The following is a 24,307-nucleotide window of genomic DNA, read 5'->3' on the forward strand; positions in this document are numbered from 1 at the left end:
TCATAAGCTCTACCGTCCCTCTGAATTTGGGCAAGACATCAGAGATCCACATGGAAGCCGTGCCTCTATAAGACCTTTAATGTTTTATTCTGCCCCTGGACCCAATTTTGTGTATCATCAGCAAAGTACACAGAGTACAAGAACAGCTGGCCTCCCGAGCCCATCGGACACAACAAGCCCTGGAAAGCCAGCCGCGGCATCAGCCAAAACCAACTGACCCGCCCGCCTCCGGGACTAGCCAGTCACAAACAGCCGTCACCTTCCCCTTGGTCCAGCGGAGCCCCGCGAATGTCTTCTCGGGGCTGGGGAGGAGGAGGAGGAGGAGGAGGAGGGGGCGGCAGCTCCTCGGGAGCCACCGGTAATGTACCAGCATATTTTCTCGACTTGTTCACCGTGTGCATCTGTACTGTGTGATGAAATAGTTAGGTGAAATGTTAGATGTACACAACGAGATGGAAGTGTTGGTGGGGTGTAATGTTGGGTGGTGATAAAGCTTCTAGTCCAGTTCTCTTTAGCAACCACCAAAGGGAAGTTATTCATCTCTCATTATGTTTTGAGAGGCTGTAGGCAGAGAAGAGAGGAAAAGAGATATCCATTCCATCTTCACTCAGTCAGAAAACAATCCCTCTGATTCTCCACAGGCACTACATGGAGTGATGGCAGCTCCCGTGGAAGCTGCTGGTTGGTGCTCAGCAATCTCACGCCACAGGTACACACAGTACAAAATTACATCATATAGATTTGGGGTCGGCATTCTTTCCAATTTCAGGAACGGTTTATCCAGCTCCACTTGATTGCACAAAGCAGTGGTTCTTAACTCCATTCCTTTTTGTCCATTCTTTTTTGTCCCTCTGTCCTCACTGTTGTCCATCTCGTACATCCTGCAGATTGATGGCTCCACCCTGAGGACCATCTGCATGCAACACGGTCCTCTGCTAACCTTTCACCTCGGCCTGACGCATGGCAGTGCTCTGATTCGCTACAGCACCAAACAGGAAGCAGCCAAGGCCCAGAGTGCCCTGCACATGTAAGACCCAATCATCGCACATGTCTTATCAATCTCTTGTCTCTCTTCTGTTTCTCTCCCCTCCTATCTTTTATAAAATCATTAAATTATTATATGTATATGTTTGTGTGTGTATATATATTTTGTTTATCATATGACTGATTCACCCAGTGACTGACCGTGTTCTCTGTACCAGGTGCGTTCTGGGAAACACCACCATCTTGGCTGAGTTTGTGAGTGAGGAGGAGGTGGCTCGCTACATCGCACATTCCCAGAGCGGAGGAGGAGGAGGAGGGAACACAGGGACGGCTGCCGGCTCGCCAGGCTCTGCACCCCCTGGCACCGCCTCAGTGGGGGCCAATGGCAGCGGGGGGAGCGAGAGGGTGGTTGGAGGAGAGGGAGTATCCACTGCCACAGGAGGTACAGGAAACGGAGCATTGGGGACCTCCAGTGCCGGCTGGCAGAGCCTCGACGGTACGGGCAGCTCCTCGGACCCGTCCGTTGGCCAAGGGCACGGCCTGGGGGTCTTCAACCAGTGGAGCAACAACGGGGCTGGGGTAGGAGGTGGGATGGGAGGGGGGATGGGCGGAGGAGGCGTGGAGGTCAGTAGGCAGGGTTTGTGGGGAGGGATGGGTGGAATGGGGGGCATGGGGTACCACAGTAGCAGTCTCTGGGGGTCCCCAGTGATGGACGACCGCCACCAGATGGGAAGTCCTGCAGCGCTGCTTCCAGGGGACCTGCTTGGGGGTGGGGCAGACTCCATCTGATGAGCCCCACTGACTCTCTCTCTCTCCCTCTCTCTCTCACTCACTCTCACACACATACACACACACACACACACACACACACACACACACACACACAGGTCAAACCTATATTGTAATACATATTTTCAGTCTGTATTTATTGACAACAGATGACCTACTTGTGACTACACTGGTCACTATCATACACACTGTCCATTACTGTATCACTAACTCTCTCTCTCACACACACACACACTCATTCAGTATATGCTCCACTTTATTTGCGCGCACGCACACACACACACACACACACACACACACACACAACTCGTTTTACCTTTAAATGAAGACAACAGCAAAACTTGAACCTGTAAAAAAAAAAAAAAAAAGTGAAATCCATCAGACTCTTAGGACTCAACTGGACTGCTCTTATATCTTTTTACTCCAAAATCACACCACATTTCCCATTCTGACACCCCCACACCCCTCTCACTCAGGCATGCACTGGACACAGACCCAGCCAGGGTCGTGACACAAAGATCGTCGTACAAGTTTAGCTATTGCCCTTTTAAGTTCCCCACAGATGTTTTTTTTTTTTTCCTCTGTTTTTTGTATCACTTATGTAATTGATGTTATCTTAGTCAAACTTGCAGACTGAGCCCCTCACAGACCTGGCTGACGTACTTCAGAGTTCTCAAGTTTTGTAAGCGCAAAGAGCAGTTGGGAGGAGGGCCGAGTTTGCGTAAAACGCACATTAGTGCGTGAGCAACCATGAGATGTACAAAGGGCGAGCATTTGTTTTTTTCCTAGGTACCAACATGTCTGCTGTGGTAGAAATAAAGGCACCAAAATGGCATCCAGGGTAAAAAAAAAAAAAGAATAAAAGAAAAACAAGCAACATTAGCCAAACTTGCACTATATATGGCTCTGGGTTTTGGTGACGCAACCAACAAATCCTGCCCAATTTCCTTGACAGAAGTCCACCATGTGACGCTACAACACAAAGCCCCTTGCAGGATGATGTCGATGTCAACAGCAGCCGTGGCCTTAGTTTGGTTTACACTTTCACTGGCTGCCCCGCTACACACATGTCACACCATTTTACACAGTTAAACCATTTTACAGTTAACATGCGGCTCTTGTATTTGAAATGCGAAAATTGTATCCTCGCCTATACGTACAGTACATCAGCTGTGTATTCTTATATAAAAAACAAAAGGCATACACCGAAAAGTGCGGAATATTGTGAAAATCTAGATGTCTTTTATTTTTATTTTTTTCCCTTAAAACACTGACCTCGTTATTGTATTATTTTTCGTACTTACTCAAGAAATCAAGTTGGTTATTATATATTGTCAAGGCAGTAAATAATGAGACTATGATCACCTTTTGACGAGCTGTTCAAGATGCCCTCCTGGCTGTGGGAGCGTGAAAAGAGTGACCGTATGATGACCGTTGAATATGTGACAAAGATGACGGTGATGATATTAGAAGTGTCTGTTATTGCTACAATGGTGAATGTTTTTGTGTGTTTTTGTTTTGTCTTTTCCATGAGAGATTCATGAGTAACAAGTGTTGGCTGCGTGTGTGCATACATGTATGCTTGCTTTTGAACACTTATCTGTCCCAATCAGGGAAGTGAATAAATGTTAGGCTGTCAGCTTGCATTAAGTGTGATTGACTGTGAGAGTGCGAGAGCGTGTGCTCATTTGTGTGGGTGTGTCCACTTTTGTGTCTGGACTTGTGTAGATGGAGAAAAAAAAGTTCAACATTGGCACTAATGCATTACGTCTCATATGTTGGGTTTTTTTAGCAGCATATTGTTCCTGTTTTATATATATATTTTTTGTCCAAATGCAATAAGTGAATGATTCGTTTTTTCCTTTGTTTTGTTTTAAGAAGCAAACAACTGAAGGCATTTTGTACTGAGATGCCAAATCAACCCAAACCAAGCTGAGCTGGAAACGATGTATTTTTTTCTTTTTGCAGACACGTAAGACGTTACCTGTTGTATTTGTTTTCTTTTGTTTGACAATTTATTTTTTGCTCATTTGTTTCAGTTGATATGTATTCATTTAAATTAAGTCGGTCTTTATTATCACTCCTGTTCAGGATCTTTTGTTTTATTTCAATATTTCAAATGTTACAAAAAGGAGAGGAAATTAATTTAAAGCAGAAGAGAACAACTTAATAAAGGTTGAATTGAAGTCCATAGCTGTGGGGGTTTCATTGTTTCAAATTATGGATATGCATTGTTAGTGTTTATATATTTATATATATATATAAAAATGTCATTTTCTTATGCATGCTCTATTTGATAATAGTCGAAAGGACATGTCCTAAACATCCTGCTGTATAATGATGAGGGCCCCAAGATATGTTATTGTAAACTCTCAGTCCATCATTTCGAGCATCTCTTGCCCAGTGCCCACAGTTTAGTTTGTGGATTTGTTTTCATACTGTACTTCTTCTATTGCCAGCCGTTTCCACTTGGTTAGCCTTAAATACAGTTTATCTTGTGGTGGCGTATTTCAGGGAGGCTTTCAACAAGAAGGCAATGTTAGACAGTCACATATACACTGTATTTTGTTACAGTATGTAAATTCTTTAGTGACCGCTTTTCACATCTCGGAGTTGCCACGTGCCACTCCAGCAAGGGTCAAATACCTTGCTCAAAGGCATGTCATTGTCACCAGTTGATGAAGTGAATGGAAAGTGTCTTATTCACTTCACCCCTATCTGATGTGTCTCAATTGGTCCAGGAATTCAAATTTGCAACCCTCCACATGCATATTTATATAAATATTAGTCTGCTTTTATTTAAATGTTAACGTCTGAGACATGTTTGAAATAAAGAACACGACAGTTTAAATATCAACTCCAACACTAAATCACTAATGGCCTGCCCTGGATTTATTCGCTCTTATGTAATGCATCAGTGTGTATGTGGTGTTGTTTATGTCCTTTGGACCGTGTGAGGGCAGATGTCAGTGATGAAAGTAGTAACCTATGATGACATATAGGACGTTACTGAACGGTGAAATGGGTAGACACAACACCATCACGCCGGGGGGAAAAGACTGCATGTGCTACACTGTACTATCGTACGTCATTCATACGACACACGGTGCCTTTAAGGTTAATCTACTGTCTCTTGATCCCATCATCCGGAGGGACGGTTTCGTCGCGCTGTGATTGGGTTGTTGGTTGTCAACCACAGTACACACGCGCGCACGGTCACGAACACGCGTAAATAGCTAACGGTTATATTTCTCCTATTACGTTTCTAAGATCTCCTATAAACTATCTTATTATATTACTTAGATTCTCTGATAAGTGATAATCTGCTTCCTCAACTTCTTTAGGCTATTTATCAGTCATTCAAATTATTAAATTGTCAGCGGTTGCCATGCAACCAGCTAGCCAACCACAACACGACTGTTCACTCGGAGAGTATGGGATCTAGATGATGCTAGCTAAGGTGATCCGGGCATCTGTGGGAGTCTACGGATGACATCATTGATATTGTCAATGGTGTAAACGGAGGAGGGGGGGTGTGTGTGTGTGAGAGAGAGGGACACAGAATATAGACCAGAACGGACTGGATGTCACAGTTTTTCTTCCTAAAATTGTGTCGTTTGGAAAGCAGATCATTCCCGAGTCGGTTTCCAGGTTGTATCTGGGTGTAAGAAGACACACCAAGGCATGAGCCGTCAAAAGCCGCGTGCGTCGGTCGCTGTCCATGGTCCTGTGTGAGCTCTTCTTCCAACAGCAGCAGCAGCAGCAGCAGCACCGAGGCCAGCGGCCCCCGAGGAGCCTAACATACCCGGGTGAGGAGGAGACGGGGATGCTACTGGTCCCCCCTGGGACTGACGGGGGTCGTATGGGGTAGTCGGTGGTCTGTAGGCGGACACACACGCTCGCTTATTAAAGTAGAGTCAGGGTCGAGGAATGAAAAGGGTGGTTTGCATATGACAGGTCCCATATAGAGGGTGCGGTTATGGAAATATTAACGAATATTTACAAGCGAAGGCTGGCACATAATGTGGTCGATGCCGCACTTTTCCTTTACAATAGCCTACTTCTTGCAGCAGTCCATATTGCAAATTTTATGATATGATGGCTTTGGCTTGCCTGTCATTGCTTTTGCAGCCCTGACAATAGTGGGAGTCAGTTTTGTAACAGTAGACAGATTACTGTCCACTGGTGTCCAGCAGTCACCAGCTCTATAGATCCAGATAAAACCTATGATGGTGGTGGGCCCCGTTTGGTCCTGTTTGGCTTTTATGTCACATGATCTCTAGGGTGCAGGACATTTACTGTCCGTGATGGGGACAATGTTCTTGTTATAAGTGTATCATGGTAATATCAAATAAACATATAGGCCTACTGTAAGCATTACCTTCTCAACTTCAAGACCAAAAGCATCATCCATTTCCCAATGTTTTAATATGGATAGCAGTATCTATGGATAGCATAGCAGTAACTACAACCATTGTCCGGAAGGAGGATTTGGTCAAATTGCGTGACGGCTGATGGGACAGAAGCCTGGGATTATTATTTAGTGTAAGGCTCCAGGATCCTTTGAAGTGGGTTATTGAAGCAGTGCGTGTAATTCTGAACCAACCCCCTTTGCAGACCTAAATAAATCATATCCTGCATCCACACTGTGCCTTTTATCTTGCAGTCACCCTTTTCCCTATAACACTTTATTAGCCTGTTATTTCCCTCTGCGATATTATGAGTTACTTTTGAGACTTCTGGAGGTGTGACAACAATTCGACAAATCTGTGGTGTGAGAATGTTGGAAAGTTAAATGATATGATATAGTGATATGATATTGTACTTTATTGTCAGTTGAGTTCACACTGAAATTTGTCTTGCGACCCAGCAGCCAAGTATGCAGAACACATATACACACATTTGATATAATCATATAACACAAAGAACAAGACAATTTACATACATAAAGACATGAAGACAAGAGCAATATCCACCGGCTAGATTACCCTGTGGCTACAACTCCTTATTAAGCCTCAAAGTCCACTGGTGGACAAAGGACGTCTTTAGTCTGACCTTATTGTATGCTGGTACACCATATCCCCTTCCTGAAGGCAGCAACCTATATTCTCCATACAACACATGCTTAGTATTAGAGGTAAATCAGATTCTAATAGTTACAACAATATAATAAATAAACATGTCTTTACGGTGTTCTTCAATTCTGTATACAAAGTGATTTATTGTTCCAACAGTTAAAAGAAAAACAAACAAAAATTGTTATACATTTCATTTAAACATGTAAAAACAAGGAAAGAATTGGTAAATGTCACACTAGCCTTGTGGTGAATTGACTCACTATGGGAAATAAAGAGCCTTTATCTCCCCTCAGCACTCATGGACTATACAGCAGAAACCTGACTGTTAGTTGAACTCTTAGCTAGTTAAAGGTAAACTAACTAGCTGTTAGTCACTAAGTTTGTAGTGACTAAGCGTCACTACTTTATAATGCCATGCGAGTGCTCTATCCTATGCCATGTGATGTATTTAAATTAAAGCATCCATTTCAGTTTGTGTTTTGCTGTCCCTTCTCAGCTCAGATGTCTGCTTTGGGTTTTGGAGTATTGGGTTCGAATAGGACAGCACTGCAGCACAGTGTCCTTCCCTATTGATTGTTTCTGTGATTCATGACAGCTTGTGTGCACGTGTGTGTGTGTGTGTGTGTGTGTGTGTGTGTGTGTGTGTGTGTGTGTGTGTGTGTGTGTGTGTGTGTGTGTGTGTGTGTGTGACGTGTGTGTGTGTGTGTGTGTCTGTTTTCCCCTTCAGTGAGTTGAAACAGCCACAACCATGGAGCTGAGGGTGGGAAACAAGTACCGCCTCGGGAGGAAGATAGGAAGTGGATCCTTTGGAGATATTTACCTTGGTGAGTCTTGGGTCTGTTTCACTGCTTGCCACTGGTGTAGAGCAGTGGTTTACCTTGGTGAGTCTTGGGTCTGTTGGTTTTCGACCCTTTTCATATCCAGGTCCATTATTTATTTGGCATTTGACCCACGGACCACCATTTGATGAGATTTAGCCTCTCAGACCCAAAACTTAGAATATTTTGTTATTATTGGATAAGATTCCATGCTGTATTGATGTTGGTACCATAGGAGAGATAATAGGCAAACATAGATCAAAATGACATCTACATTCTCTAATTGTATGTAGACTTCTTGTAAATGAAGTAATGCAGATTTGTAACAATAATTTAACTATTGAGAGGGTAAAATTTCATTTTATGCTCTCAAGAGTTAAAGATCTATAAGGGTCCATTTGTTACCAACTCTCCATCATATAGCTGGGGACCCCCTGGAACCCCCTCAAGGACCACTGCTCTAGTGCATCCTCGATGCTGTCTCCCTGTCAATGTTCCTGCACCGCAGAACCCTGAGGCCTCATTTAGATTCCGTAGTACAACTTTGTCCCCTGCTGAAAAGAACAGTTATTTTCGGCCAGCGTTTCTGCGATGGACTATATAAATTAAGCTTGAATGTCGGTCGATTCAACTCCAAAAGTGTAATCGACACCCAGGATTCTGTAGTGTAAAGAGGGGAGTCAACTGCACACTTTCTTTTTTAAACGAATTGAATTCTGATGTGTATCCTGAAATCAGTAAACATTGGACCAAATGCAACTCTGAAACTTAAAATTGCCCAGCTTAAATGTCTGTATTCAGAACAATATATCGCAGTCTCTCTGTCTCTCTCTCTCTCTCCCACACACACGCACGCACGCACGCATGCACGCACACACGCGCACACACACACACACACACACACACACACACACACACACACACACACACACACACACACACACACACACACACACACACACATACACACACACACACACACACACACACACACACACACACACACACACACACACACACACACACACACATATATATATATGAAGCTTAGCATTTAGCAGCATCATCTTCTTCTCCAGTTTCTGCAGGCTCCTCCTCTTCGTCTACGTTCTCCTCATCTTTATTCTATTCCTCCTCATCCTCTTCAGATATCCGTGTCTTGTTCCTTGTTTTTTTCCTCCTTCTATTTTCACTTCAGGTCATCTTGTTCCTGCTTCATCTTCTTCTCTGGATCCTTTGTGATGCCCCACGTCTCACACTGTGTACATAGACAGATATTTTTAGATTATAAATATAAACATTGACATTGTTTCATGTAATCAATTCCCAACAGATTCCCCAAACAATCAATTCCCAAACCTGTTGTTTTGGGGTGCACTGGTTTCTGTTCATTCAATGTCCTCTTGAGAGCCTTGTAGGTATGCTGTTCTGGGTCATTCTCTGCACATAACACCTTCGCACGGTGGAGCATAAATTAGGTTTGAGGGGATACAGCTGTGCGATTCAGCAGGCTTTGGTACCGTGATCGTAGGGAGTGCTCCCTGGGCGACTGGAAGTGGTGTTTTGAGAATGGCTGTAATAATTTGTTACACAAAACATAAACCAAGGTATTTATTTCAAGAGCAAGAGATTACAGTAAAATCCATCCTAAACCTTCTTCTTCCACACTGGGAGAAAAACAGCATCTGAAAGTTGCTGATTTGATGCATTGATTTGATGCATTTTTACACATGAGTGCAGTGACAACTTTTACATTGCATCTAAGGAGCGGTCGGTTTCTTTTGGCCCTGGCCTGCGCGTGTATACTGGTTCTTATCAGTTTGACGTTGTCTGGAAATGAATGCGTCTATCTATACGTAAGAAGCAATCCTCATGTATATCTTTCTCTTGCGGCTTCAGGTGCTAATATTGCTACAGGAGAGGAAGTGGCAATCAAACTGGAATGTGTGAAGACTAAACACCCGCAGCTCCACATCGAGAGCAAGTTCTACAAGATGATGCAGGGTGGAGGTGAGACGGGCGGCGATCTACATGCACATTCATACCTGTACATGCAGGTGTACAAGTACAGATCCACTATCTAATCCTAATTGTTCATTTAACCATATGGACTGGTGAATTTGTTTACTCTCTGAGTTACAATTGGATAAATGAACACTGAGGATTTGTACTGTGTACACCTATACACTCATCATTACACATTTTTACTTGGCTCTTTCATGATTTCGAGTTCGACAAAGAAGTCAAAAGGGATTTTATCGCCAGTTTATGGCAGCTGTGCGGAATTTCCCACTTCGCCCCCTGTTTACACTCACGGCGAATTCACACCATGATCGGTATGCTGTATATGGATAAAATGGAATGGTTCCAAGCACTGTCTATGTCAAGGAACGGGGGGATGGGGGGTGGGGGGGGGGGGGGGGGGGGGGGGTTGTGGAGAGACAAAGCGGCAACCAATAAGAAGTCTGATGTGGTCTGAACTAGGCGTACACCTGAAGGTAACATGGATGTTTCGGATATTTTGTAAATTAAAACCACTATTTTGGTGTAAGCTCAGCGTTATCCTCTGACATACTTAGACAGATGTCCTTTGAAAAATGTAATACATTTAATGAGACACTGGTGTACTGCAGTTATAGGCATGAGGCCGACCCCCAGTTTCAGGTTCAGTGTCTTCAGACTCCACCTTAGCCCGTAGCACTTGCCGAAGTTGCCGTAGCACTTGCCCTAGCCTCGACGACCATACAGGCGTATGCAAAGGCTCAAATTATCTAACTTAGATAGCATTGTATGTAGACATAGCACTCTATAGTGTATACGCATAGTTCCATTATATAGATATTCCACTGTTAGGTTCTTAGCTTACGTATGATTCTTGATGACTATTTATTCTATGTATTTGATGTATTACCATGTTTTTGTTCTTACTTACTGTAAATCGCTCTGGATTAAGAGCGTCTGCTAAATGCCTAAATTGTAAAATTGTAATTGTAAATTGTTCTCTCTGATTGGCCATCCCAATCTACCGGCTTCGCGGATTGCTTTTGAGTCACATCACGTTTGTGCCGCTTAGCCAGTATAAGTCCCTGATTGGCCAACCTGATCCGTCGGCTTAACTGATTGGCTGGGCTCACGTAACATTTGTGCTGCATAGCCAATGTAGGTGAGAGCGTTTGCAATGGAACAGAAAGTGAGCAAAAGCCATAATATGGAAGAATGTTGGGATGTATTGGGAGAAGGAAGGCATATTTATCAAATTCAAAGAAATGTGGGTGAGAACAGAAGGTACAGTATAGGAAGTAAGAGAGATGAGTTCATGTGAGAGAGATGTGTTCATTATTGCCACACATTATCACAACATACATGTCGAGTGTCATATTCGACATGTTTCGACAAAGCCGTTAAAACATGGTAAACTAGAACTGCACTCTGTCGAGTGCCTAATTGCTTGTTGCACACAAGTAGGCCATAAATGGCATACTAGTGCGCAAGCAGAGCGCGCAAGTAATTAACAACAATCAATTACGTAATGTTGTAATTAATACGGATGAGTGACGGCTTTCGATGGTGACGTATATGTCGATCAGTGTCGGGTGGATTAAAGGAAATGCCTCTATGTATATGTAATTTGTAAGTTGATTAGCGGTATAGAGTCCCGTCCCCTACCATGGCCCAGGAAATGATTCTCCGTTCATTTTCCTCATAGACATTTCAGAAAGTATTTATTTACAGACGTTTACGCCGCGGACAAAGCCAACTCGAGTCGTGACAAATCATGACAACAAACACAATTTTTTGGGCCGAACAAATAATTAGAAAGAAGAAAAAAACGGCAGGTTACAACACTTTTTTTGTTGTTTTTCTTCTTTGTAATTATTTTTTTGGTCCAAAATATTGTTTGTGTTGTCATGAGTTGTCACGACTCGAGTTGGCTTTATCCGCGGCGTAACCGTCTTTAAATAAATACTTTTTGAAATGTCTATGGGAAAAATGCATTGGGATTCATTTCCTGGGCCATGGTAGGGGGCGGGACTGCGGCGCTCTATACTGTAGTTACGTTGCGCCCCGTTTGATGCGTATGTATCGTAGCAGCATATGACGTCAGGGTATAACTGGTATAACTAGCTCTCAATGATGACGTAATAAAGATGTGGATTAACCCATTTTGGGCGGGAACCCCTTTTGGTGTTAGCATTATGTTATGCTTTAGCTATTGAAAAATAGCAGATCTACAAGCTCGTAGCGTGAAAAATCGAAGAACGACATAGAAACATAGCTTTTTCAGAAAACTGTCATTTTCAAACAGACATTTTTAGAATCTGATCTCAGGCCAAAATGGGTTAAAGGACCCAATGCCAGGGTGTAATTGGTTTTCGATGGTGATGTAATGACGATATGTTTTAGTGTCGGGAGGATTAAAGGTAATGCCCCTATGTATACATGTATGTAATCTGACACCACTGACATATCAAGCACAAGTAGTCATTACGTCATACGCTGGCACGGCGCATACGCAACACACATCGCCCTGGACGAAAACTATTACTTGCACGCTCTGCTTGCGCAAGTAATAAGGCGAGTGATAATCTTAGATGTGGTCTTGAGTGGTGTTATCAGGAGATATTGGCACTCATTACAATATTAACTTAATTAACTGTGGTATAGTGTAGAACCAGTCAGGAAAGATAATGTTATTGATCCAAACCCTGACCCACATCAGCTACACATGGTTATTGAAGTTGCTCTCTTTTCCCACACATGATCACATGTACAAGCAGTTTTCTTCATATAGACGGGACGAACATTTCATCAGAGACAGTTTGGTAACAGTGGGAATGAAGTGCTTCATTGACAGTGTTAACCCATTGACCAGTTCACAAATGGATGTGCCTTATTTGTGCTTAACTGGATTAAGAATACACACATGCTAAAGCTAATTTTGCATATACATAATTTATGCCCCATGTTGTAAATTGGGGGCTTTTGCAAAATATTCTTATGTCTGTGTAGTGTGTATAGTGTAAGCATTTGGGCTTAAAACTGATAACTAGCAGAGCTCTAGGGTCAGTAAGAGTCTCTAGTTTGAGAGGGATTTTGTCAGGTACTGTTTTGTGTGGTTTTGTAACCCTTTGAGTGTATGCAGTGACCTGTTGAGTGACATCCCATTCGGTTTTTTTGCCAAATGCCTACTGTAGTCTAAGGTGTACTGTTTTCATGTGGGGGTAACCTAGTTATCTTATGTTTCAGTAACCTTTTGTTTTGTTCGACCTTTAATTTGGTCTGTGCAGGTAGTCTGTTTTTCTTGGGAAGGCTGATATTTTTTTTCGTAGGTGAATAATCATGGAGTTCAAACTTGATGGTTTTGTGAGAGACCCTACATTAGAGGTTTTTCATCACTGTGCCAAAGCGCATTTGTGTTTAATTGCAGATCACTATGAGATACCTGTGAGTGCACAAGAGAGAAAGCGTGTTGTGGGTGGGCTTGAGTGATAAGGGGGTGCTTCCTGGTCCTTCTAGTCCTGAATCATCAAAGTATGTTGTTGAACTGTCTATGGAGAATCTCCTTCGGCAGAAGTAGTTAGAGCTCGAAAGGATGCGTAGTAATCTCGAGAGAAGCAGAGAGAATGCTAAACTTGAATTTGTGCGGCTTAGGGAGGAGTACACGAAGGCCATTGTTTGAGTGAATTACAGCTTGGTCTGGCTCCTCAACCTGGTGACTTTGTTGAGAGTGTGGTTCCAATACGTTCAGAAGAAACCTGTACTGAGTCTAATGTACCTGGTGGAACGTTGTTGGTGACCCCTGAGGTGGTGCCAGTCCCTATGGCACAAAGTGAACATGAGGTGGGGGTGACTGTTCCAACTGTTTTTGCCTCTTTTGATGTAAACTGTTCTGATGAGAAGCTGGTAAGCTATTATGATAAAGTTGACTTGAGTGAGAGCTTTCTTGTAGATCTAGATGGGGGTGGGACTAATGGTGCTGTTGTGGGTGGGGCCGATGTGGTTTCGGTGGAGACGCACGCACGCACGCACGCACGCACGCACGCACGCACGCACGCACGCACGCACGCACGCACGCACGCACGCACACGCACACGCACACACACACACAACCACACGCAAATTCTCTTTCTCACTCCCTGTCCCTTTTTGTCTGTTTGTTTTGTGTCTTCCTCTGCAGTGGGCATCCCATCTATAAAGTGGTGTGGAGCAGAGGGAGACTACAATGTGATGGTGATGGAGCTGTTGGGACCCAGTCTGGAGGACTTGTTCAACTTCTGCTCCCGCAAATTCAGCCTTAAGACTGTCCTGCTTCTAGCGGACCAGATGGTAAGACTGACTGATCGTTACAACTCACACAACTCCAAAAACCAAAGGTCAATCAAGAGATTCTGTGAAGATTCCCCCCCACAAGAAAACAATCACCTAAAGGCTTCCTTGAAAAAGGCCTGCTGTATGTACGATAGACAGGATTGTAGTACTGTATAGTGTATAATAATGATCACTGTTAATGAACCCTTGAGAAGGGAACCTGATGGTGCTGTGTGTGTGGGGAGTCAATGTGATTAACTGACTGACATACTGACTCCCTATTGTTAAAACACGCATGCATGCACAACAATCACTCCTGCTGCAAACAGCCAGCAATGTGCCAGCAGTATCCCATTTCCTCATTCTGCTTTCCTGGCAAACTCAACACCAAACGTTTGCATCTCCATTATCCCTCAATGAGTGATCTGCAGACATTTCATATTTTACAGGGCGAGTTCATTCAAATCAAATGGCCTATCAAATAACTGGACACACAGTTGCCAAGCTTGTCTAACAGACAACAGAGACAGGTCTTTCAAATGTGCTCATTTAATTTGATGTTGTCAAATCAACATTATTTAGGCCTGGGCCTAGTGGCCTGGGCCTAGTGGTCCGGGCACCTAGGCTGCTAATCCAGCCTGACAGCATGTTGCATGTTCGACTCCCGACCCGATGACCTTTGCTGCGTGTCACTCCCCATCTCTCTTCCCCCATTTCCTGTCAGCTTACTGTACACTATCAAATAAAGGCAGGAAAAATGATGCCACCATGGGAATTTGTACTGATTTCAATGAATGGCTGACAGCTATTTTTAGAGCAGAAATTAGTATATAATTTGAAAAATATTCTTCCCCTTACCCTCCGAAGCCTTTTTGTTTCCTGAAAGCAGACAAGGCTTAACCCTCCCACCCATGGTGTCTTCAATCACTCAGCTCCTCCGTAAAAATTATAATTTGTAATCTAGGACATACTGTAGCTCTGCAAGATAACCAAATCCCTGTCTGAGAGACCATGAGACACAGTGTTTTTTTGTGTCTCTGTAATCCTTGTGTACTATTCTGCTGTCTTGTCTTGTCTCGTCTCCTCTCCTCTACTCCTCTCCTCCTAATTTTTCCTCATCTAATCCCTCTCCATGTCTCTTTCTCCCTCTTGCAGATTAGCCGTATTGAGTACATCCACTCGAAGAACTTCATCCACAGAGACGTAAAGCCAGACAACTTCCTGATGGGCTTGGGCAAGAAGGGGAACCTGGTATACATCATTGACTTTGGCCTGGCCAAGAAGTACCGTGACGCACGCACACACCAACACATCCCCTACCGCGAGAACAAGAACCTCACAGGCACCGCCCGATACGCCTCCATCAACACACACCTGGGCATAGGTAGGTAGGGACAGAATCACATATTCACATATACCTGACGAAGGCCACAGAGGCCGAAACGTTGTCTGTTTTTTCCGCTCTGGTAAATAACGTTTTTGGGGAGCTTTTAAAACGGTGTGCAGACTTGACTGGGATGTGCGTGCACCTCCTGACCACACAGGGACAGAATCACAATCAGCTTTATTGTCCCATCACAGGTTTACAAGAGTAACATGCATGTGCACGTACCACGTAGCCTGGCATGGCCAGACTAATATCACTGCGTAGATATTCGTCAGGAATCTCTGTGTGGAGCCTGCATTTCCAAGGGGCGAATAAAAAAAATGCCTCTGGTGATAAGCCTGCCCTGTGTGTGTGTGTGCGTGCGTGTGTGCGTGCGTGCGTGCGTGCGTGCGTGCATGCATGCATGCGTGCGTGCGTGCGTGCGTGCGTGCGTGCGTGCGTGTTTGTATTGATTAGTGCTGCCTTCTCAGAATTGCTGCAGCAGGACAGTATTGACTCTCCTATCTCCAAGAAAAGCAAAGTTGAATTAGCTTTGAGTTGTGTGCTAACAGTTGCCCATCTTATCCCCCCACAGAACAGTCTAGGCGTGATGACCTGGAGTCCCTGGGTTACGTCCTCATGTACTTCAACCTGGGCTCTCTGCCCTGGCAGGGCCTCAAGGCTGCCACCAAGAGGCAGAAGTATGAACGCATCAGTGAGAAGAAAATGTCCACCCCCATCGAGGTGCTCTGCAAGGGATACCCCTGTGAGTCAATCTAGGATGTACTTTGCCCTATGACCCTTGTGATATTTTATATTTTAGGTAGAAGGTAGTGTTGGGCAGCTCTTTGGCTCTGTTCAGACTGCATTAGGACTGACTTAGATCAGATCAGAGTTTTGTATCCAGACATCATCGACCTATCTGCATTTGTTGCTGTGGTAAACGACACAACAACATAGGCACAAGTATGCTCTGTTGTATGATGGTTTCGTTCACTGAAAATAGCAGATCTACAAACTCCGTTGTTAGCTTGTATATCTGCTATTTTTGGCTGGCGACACTGTTGTACACTGAATTGTAAATCAGGTTTTGTCATCATCATTTGGTTTCTTGCGCCACCCTTATCCCTTATCCCTAAACGCATTTGCAATTTTTTACTATTTTGAAAAACATTTTAAAATAGTTCAACTAGCCGATCTACATCGAGACATAATTTGTGAGCTTGTAGATCGTCTATTTGAACTATTTTAAAAGGTAAAAGGCAAATTAGTTTAGGGTTAAGGGTTAAGGGGTGGCAAGATATAGCCCCTAGTCTTTTGAATAATTCTCATAGTTTTAGTCACATTTTAGTCATCTGGAATGTTTTAGTGTTTAAGTGTCTAGTTTTAGTCAACTAAATATCATAAGATTTTAGTCGACTAAATCTACAGTTGATTTAGTCGACTAAAAAGTATTAGCAGCTAGATCTGCTATTTTGAGCATGCACCCAAGCATAAAATGACTTGTCTTTTAGTTCTACTGGATCTCCTCTCCAGTAGTCCCTCTCTAACCTTTTAGTCTAGTTTTTATTTGTTGACGAAATTGTCTGAATATTTAGTCTTAGTTTTGGTCATCATAGCTTTTATTTTGTTTTTATTTTGTCTTCCTCCGTGAAAAAACGTAGTCGACAAACATTTTTCATCATAGTTTTAGTCAACGAAATCAACACTTGTTTAAAGTCCACTTTCCAGGCAGCAGGCACCACTGGGTTGCACAACCTAGTGTTTAGACAGAGATTGCGATTAAACCACGAGGATTGTGGTTCAAATTTGATTAACAAAAATATGATTTTTTCTGTTCAGATTTAAAACCAATCTGATTACAATCTGGATAGGCAAAACAAATCTGATTTGGTCTGCAAGTCTGAACATATAGCCTTAGGTGTGAGGCTGTGTAACTGTGTGAGTGTGCAGCCGTGCTGTCAAATAGCATCCATTCTCTGTCAGTGTTTTACACTTAAACATGTAGTTTACATTGTAAAGCTTAGTACCTGGTTCAGTCCTCAAAACTGAACTGGCAAATATGTGCCTTGTTCAAATGTTTTTTTCTTCTTTTTTTCTTTTAAAAAGATAACCCGAAAACTAAACCCGAACCCTATTATTAGTGGTACAGGATTCCATATAGGCCTGGAATGCCAAATTCAGAATGCCTCTCTTATATGTGTCTCTCAGCTGAATTCTCCACCTACCTGAACTTCTGCCGATCCCTGAGGTTTGACGATAAGCCCGACTACTCCTACCTGAGACAGCTGTTCAGGAACCTGTTCCACCGTCAGGGATTCTCCTATGACTATGTCTTTGACTGGAACATGCTCAAGTTTGTAAGTTCCTCCCGTCCGTGTCCTCTATTTGGCAACGCAATGCATGCTTATTGCTTTGCAAGAATATGTGACCAGATTTGACTGAAAGACTGCCATCGCGCAAATTCCAGCTTTTCACCAGAGTTAATAGCATAGGCAGACTCTTCACATACTAGAGCATGTCTGAAATAAGTGTCAGAGCTGAAATCGACATGTAAATATGAAATAAATGCTTAAACGTGTAGCTAGGTGTAATGTTAGAGACCACAGAAGTGAACCTTTCAAGCCTGTTTTCTCAACTCGCTGTTTTCTGCAAGACATTACTCTATAAGCCATATCTCCAAAACTGGTGGGTCAAACTGAACAACCAATATGTCAATTTGAAGCTATGATTCCCTGAAAATTAAAAAAAATCCAATGGCAGTCCCTCAGTCAAATTTAGTCACATATTACAAGCATGTGAACGACTGGTGAAGAAATCATCAACCCTATGTATACTGTAAACTGCATGAACAGTGTGCATTATCACATATATCAATTTATGTATGTAACACTTTATCGATTTATTTTATTTATCTTTTATAGCAAGGTCCAGGTCATAGCAGCAAATAGCTCATAGTTTCACATAGAATTTCATGTTGTCACGTAATGAAGTACACATAAAGTAATTTACGTATTTTTGCATGACATCATTGTAAAACAAAGTATTAAAATAACTAGTGTTGTATTAAAATACTGTATACAGATTAGTTAAATAATTGTCCATTTGGTTAGATTTGTATATGTGTACACTCTTTGTACACTGTTTGTTATTAGTATATTACCCATTAATTGGATACTCCATACTAAAAGAGCAACTGTACAATATTGAACAACTGGAAACGTATTAATATAAATACATTTATCCATATAGCTGAATCAATATATGCACATAGGCTACATGTATGGTCTCACATGAATTAGTCGGAATGGATTATTCTACTACACTTATGAATCACTGTTTCAGACACAGGTAAGCCTGTGTCAGAGCCCACAAGGAGAGAGAGAGGGTGAGAGAGATCTCTGTTCCAATGGAGCAGAAAGTTTTAAGGATGTGAGATAGTTGTATGTAATGCCAGCTACTGAATACCAGATAGCGTTAGCTATTCGTAATCGTATCTTCAATCATCTCCATTATTAACTTACTAGACCTGTACGTGCCCGACGCAGTCGGCCACCGGTCTACTTGGGAACGATGCAACTTGGGAACCTAATGACATACAGTACGTTGTCATCGATGTCAACGATGGCACTCGTTTTAACTGTCAGCCGGTGTCCCACATGGAGATCTGTGTATGTGCCTGTGTGCCTGTGTGTGAAGACTGCAAACTGAAAAGTGTACTTGGCAATCAATTCGGCCCACTGGCAGAGCCTGATTGGTTGAGCCTTGATTGGCTGAGGCAGAGGCTGGAAATTGCACAGGTGAAAGGAGTTGGCCTCAGTAGGCCCACTGGCAGAGCCTGGCCCAGGTGAAAGGAGTTGGCCTCATTAGGCCCACTGGCAGAGCCTGACCAGAGCCTTTTGTGGTGGTTCTGGAGAACCGTGGGTCCGACCGACTCGATACCTGGCACTGCACTCCCTGTGGCGGTGTGGAACGCGTGTGTCGAATGTGAAGTCGGTGGGTCAAACGGTTCTCGAGTTACGTGCATTACAACCGTACACACACGCACGCAGACACAGACAGAGCCGTGGCGCGTTTATAGTAGGATGATTAATCAGGCCAATTGATTTAGAAAATACATTTTGCATTGATTCGTTGATCACTGAGAAAATAATTAATAGTGGTGGTCCTATAAAGTACATAGAAATATATTCAATACTCTCATAACGTGCTGCTATTGGGCTTATGTTACCTTATAATGGAATAATTGGAATAATTGTATACTGCTATTAACCAAACCACTGCAAAACATTCTGTGGTTCTTCTTGTTTCAGGGGGCCAGTAGGACAACAGAGGAAGGAGAGAGAGAGAGAAGGGAGGTGAAAGAGGGGGAGGAGAGAGCAGGTGGAGGACAAAGGGTGGGAGGAGGAGGAGGAGTAGTAGGAGGAGGAGGTGGTGGAGGAGGCCGTGCCTTGCCGGCGCCGCCCGCACCAAACCCCTCGGTGCCCAACCGTGTTCGGAATGGGCCCGACGCGACGCCCCCTAACCCGTCCTCACGTGGGGTCCAGCCGTCAGGTAAGAGCATTCCAGGCAGTCACACGGTGACAGCTAGTGGATACTAGTGCATTTTCCTTGAATAATGTAAAGTGTTAACAGAGTGGGAGATAGAACCAGCTTGCTTCAAATACAGAAACTATTTAAAGTAGGTTAAAGTTTTTATTCCAATACAGATCATTACTCTAGACTAAAGTGATTGTTCAGTAACAAGGGTCTCCTCGTCTCTCAACCTCTTTAGTAAACAGAAAATACATTTTCAGGTCGAACTACAAATTTGATCAGATCAAGAAAGTGAACCTAACAACAAAGTGAACCTAACAACAAAGTGAACCCATATACCCCTCACCCCCTAATCTACCAAAAGGATCCTACCTGAAAGCCTCCCATACTCCCAAAATCTACTAGATAGCAAGCAATGTTTGTTTATTGTGTGTGTGTGTGTGTGTGTGTGTGTGTGTGTGTGTGTGTGTGTGTGTGTGTGTGTGTGTGTGTGTGTGTGTGTGTGTGTGTGTGTGTGTGTGTGTGTGTGTGTGTGTGTGTGTGTGTGTGTGTGTGTGTGTGTGTGTGTGTGTGTGTGTGTGTGTTATTGTTTATTGTTTATTACGGATCCCCATTAGTCCTCACTACAGTGAAGACTACTCTTCCTGGGGTCCAAACACTCATACAATCAATTTAAAACATAATACAATGTATTTTTTTCATTACATAGTTAAAAACAAAACAAAACAAAAATAATTTATACAACAATTTTACAAACTTAACATTGTATATCCTATTAATTGAAATCAAACACTCACCAATCTAACTAAACATTATTTCTTTCCTAATCACTGCTGCCTTCAATTTCTTTTTAAAGCTTGATTTATTCTCTATAATAATATGTGGCGGGAGCTCATTCCAATGGGCTCCTGCTCTATACATTGCTGTTCTCTTAAGTGCATTTGTTCTAGGTATCAAAGGTGGAGTGAAGTGACGACCAATGTCTGGTGGCATAGCTATGTCTAGTATTGGTGGGTTGTATCTGTAGAAACAACTGTGTAGGTTTACCAGAATGATATATATTAAACAGAAATGTCACAAGGCTACAAGCCAACCTTTGATCCACTCTCATCCATGACAGGGCAGCATGCATCCACTCAACACTAGTTCTCCCAGAACAGTGCAGAGCGAGGCGTGCTGCCCTGTTCTGAGTGAGCTGAAGTTATTCCAAATCCTTTTTTGAAGCACTAGACCAAATTGTTGGGCAGTAATCAAGACTGGACAAAACTAGTGATTGTAATACAAGTCTAACAGTTGCACTAGTCAACAGATGTGCTCCTCTTCTTATCATTGAAATGTTTCTACTCATCTTAGATACCATTTTACTAATTTGTATCGACCACGAAAGAGTTTCATCAATAATCACGCCCAACAACTTGGCGTGTGTGTGTGTGTGTGTGTGTGTGTGTGTGTGTGTGTGTGTGTGTGTGTGTGTGTGTGTGTGTGTGTGTGTGTGTGTGTGTGTGTGTGTGTGTGTGTGTGTGTGTGTGTGTGTGTGTGTGTGTGTGTGTGTGTGTGTACTGTATACTGTTTGTGTGTACAGGTAATCGGTCTCCTCAGGCAGTGTCTCGTGCTGAGAGAGAGAGGAAAGTTGCTATGAGGCTCCACCGCGGGGCTCCTGCCAATGTCTCCTCCTCTGACATCACGGCACGACTTGACCAGTCACGCATCACCGCATCACAGGTAGGACACCAGGTCGTCCTCAATAAATACAAACAAGTGGGATTTCTTTTACTTATCCAAAATTGCCTGGTTTTCTCATTCGTTTTCAGGGTGGGTGTGGTAGTAATCACCTCCTCCTTTCTGCATTTGATCCTCTTGCTTTTGTTTCTCTCTCCTATTCAGGTGAGTGTGCCATTTGAACATCTGGCAAAGTGAGCGTCCTTCAGCCTGGCCTGCTGGTCACTGGCAGGTATGGACATGTCTGACAATCACACAACATGTCTGACACTCAAACACTTTACCCTTTGACCTTACGGATCACTATTCCCATTCTTTGAGTGCAACCAGTTTCTTAACTTCTTTATTTAACCACTTTCAACCCATAGTTCCTGTTTTTTTTAAATCCTTGAAATGCGTAGCATCACAATGCATTGCAAGCTTGTAGATATTTTTCAAACATTGTTGAAAGTTCTTAGGTTGGCCTGGGCCCCAGGCCAATATATGGAGCCTGCCAGCAACTCTACGTCTGACCTCAAACCTCAAACCCTTAGATCTCCATATATGGAGCTGACCTGTTCTTACATTCCATATGTTGAACCTCCCCCACCCGTCTTTCCTCTTCGATGTCTCCCTTTCGACTGATACCTGTCCATTCAAACTCTAGACGGGCCTGCCCCAAAGTTATTAGTGCAGCCGTGCCTGGCATCCGGCGAAAACTAGAGTTCTCAGCATCCCCGAAACTTAAGGCCCGGCCCTACCTGGGCCCTCATCAAACCGTGTACACTCAAGACACTTCCCTCGCTGCCACCCTTAGTGTGGTAGTATAGGTTAAGAACCTGGGATATTTACTTGTGAACCATAAAAACAGGTCCACAACCAAGAAATGAGTCTCGACCCTATGTTTGGGAAACACTGACCCAATGTGTAGTATACTGTACCATCAGAATGTGTGTTTTGCATGTCTTATGCTGGCTTTGTCACTGACAGCTGTAACAAAGAAAAATATTTGTATGAACCTCATTCTGTGAAATATTCCGTTAAAGGTTTTGTTTTGTTTTATTTTGTGAGAAGTAATAATGTTCTCTCCGTTCTTCCCAATGGGTTTGCCAGCAGCTGCAGGGTATCAACTACCCCCTAACTTTTCAAATCGTTGGATGGAAACATGAATGAATGAATGGAGCAACAGAAGGTGGAACAAGAAATGAATCAATGAAAGCTCGAGACCTTGTGAAAAGGAGTGAACATTGTACGTTTGCCTGACAACACACCGTGTGGACATTGCACTGACCAGACGGAGGCAAGGGAAAGCTGGAAGATGAAGAGATAGGATGGATTGGATACCAGAGAGGAATACTTGAGAAATGCTTGCCTGTGACTCGTTGATAATGCTTTTTCAGACAATTGAGGGATGTTAAGTGCCGGAGATAAGACTTTAGATCCTGCCCTCTTTCACTCATTCACGTGCCCATCTTCTCAGAGGCTCAACTTGCAAAAAAAGAAGAAAGAAAATAGAAAAAAGATAGAAGCACATCAAAGTGCAAACAACTTACTGGTTGTTCCTGGACTTACTGGTTATTCTATCACTGGTTAATATGGCTACGGTGACTCTTGTCTGGATCCACGTGTTTTGACAACTGCTATATTAAAAAGAAAATACAACTTTCAACTGTCCACCTGCTATGGTTCAAGAGTTCCATCCGCTGCTTACAATGTCCTTGATTTATCAATGAATATGTAAAACAACTACTGAATATTACGCTGAGGTGTTTATAGGAGGTAGTGAAAATAATAGAAGAAGCTTTCATTGTGTTCAGGTCTAAAGAGAGGAGTTGTGGACAAAACGGAGGGGGTGGGATGGAGTGTAACCATAATGGGAAATGAGCTGAGGGAGGAGAGACTGAATGTGAGAAAGAAACCTCTCTCTGGAGAGGTGAGGCTGCTGCATTTTTGTCAATATCTGTTGTTGTTCGTCAATGTCTTGTTGTCACTAACATTAGTTTGCCCTTGCCCTTTGTTTTACCGATAGACTGACTGAAAGTGCACGGGGAAGAAGGTGTGTGGACATCATGCCTGATTTATACTTGATTGTGCATTGTGTCATGCAGCGAAAATAGCCCATCTACTAGAAGATGGAGGGATGGAGTTGGGACTGGGAGCAGAGTGCAGGGGCGGGGGGGTTACAGAGTTGGACTGTCAGCATTATTTCTCTTTGCTTTTTATATTTGCTTTGACATTATTAGATATGTCCCTGACAAAACAACAAGGGCCTTTCAATTAAGGTTAAATTAAATTATTTAGATACATAATTATTATTATTATTACCCTTATTATTATTATTATACACCTTTTTGTATCTGTCATCATAAACTTAACCATGGGAAATATTAATATTTTTAACACAATGCTATCATATCATTTGAGCACATCAGGTATTTTATCAATGTTAACATTCCCTACAGATGACCAATGACAAGGAATGATATAAATTACATGAAAGCTATATAAGCTGTTTACTATATAAGCTGTTTACTACTTTACTAGCTGACCATTGTTTTGATGGACTTCATACAACATAAGAATGGTTTGTTTGATTTACTGTAATCAAACTCGAAATAAATAAATACTAAATAAATGTGTTTACTTCAGGCATGAGGAGGAGGATTTGGAGACATTGTCATAATGCATCAGAGATAAACAAGTCTTATTCAGTTTGTTAAACTGTTTAT

General features: G+C 42.9%; 2 protein-coding genes across 2 annotated transcripts in view; both read left to right on the top strand.

The window, feature by feature from the left end:
* tnrc6ba (trinucleotide repeat containing adaptor 6Ba) overlaps positions 1 to 3,964 on the top strand; it is a 26,605-nt gene extending 22,641 nt beyond the window's left edge. The window contains exons 18-21 of the mRNA XM_079492299.1: positions 122 to 358; positions 642 to 709; positions 888 to 1,027; positions 1,203 to 3,964. Coding sequence (XP_079348425.1) covers positions 122 to 358; positions 642 to 709; positions 888 to 1,027; positions 1,203 to 1,773 — 1,016 coding nt within the window. The 3' untranslated portion in view covers positions 1,774 to 3,964. The remainder of the gene's footprint in view (positions 1 to 121; positions 359 to 641; positions 710 to 887; positions 1,028 to 1,202) is intronic.
* Positions 3,965 to 7,599: 3,635 nt separating this feature from the next.
* csnk1e (casein kinase 1, epsilon) lies at positions 7,600 to 23,840 on the top strand (the record flags this gene model as incomplete). The annotated part of the gene is made up of 10 exons (XM_079492698.1): positions 7,600 to 7,675; positions 9,569 to 9,679; positions 13,848 to 13,996; positions 15,134 to 15,362; positions 15,940 to 16,110; positions 17,556 to 17,704; positions 19,658 to 19,898; positions 21,463 to 21,602; positions 21,765 to 21,831; positions 22,692 to 23,840. 9 exons carry the CDS (start codon positions 7,600 to 7,602, stop codon positions 21,795 to 21,797), a joined length of 1,299 nt encoding a protein of 432 aa, XP_079348824.1. The 3' UTR covers positions 21,798 to 21,831; positions 22,692 to 23,840.
* Between the last annotated feature and the right edge of the window lie 467 nt (positions 23,841 to 24,307).

This window comes from Electrona antarctica (genome assembly GCF_951216825.1).
Source record: "Electrona antarctica genome assembly, chromosome: 22".
NCBI lineage: Eukaryota > Metazoa > Chordata > Actinopteri > Myctophiformes > Myctophidae > Electrona > Electrona antarctica.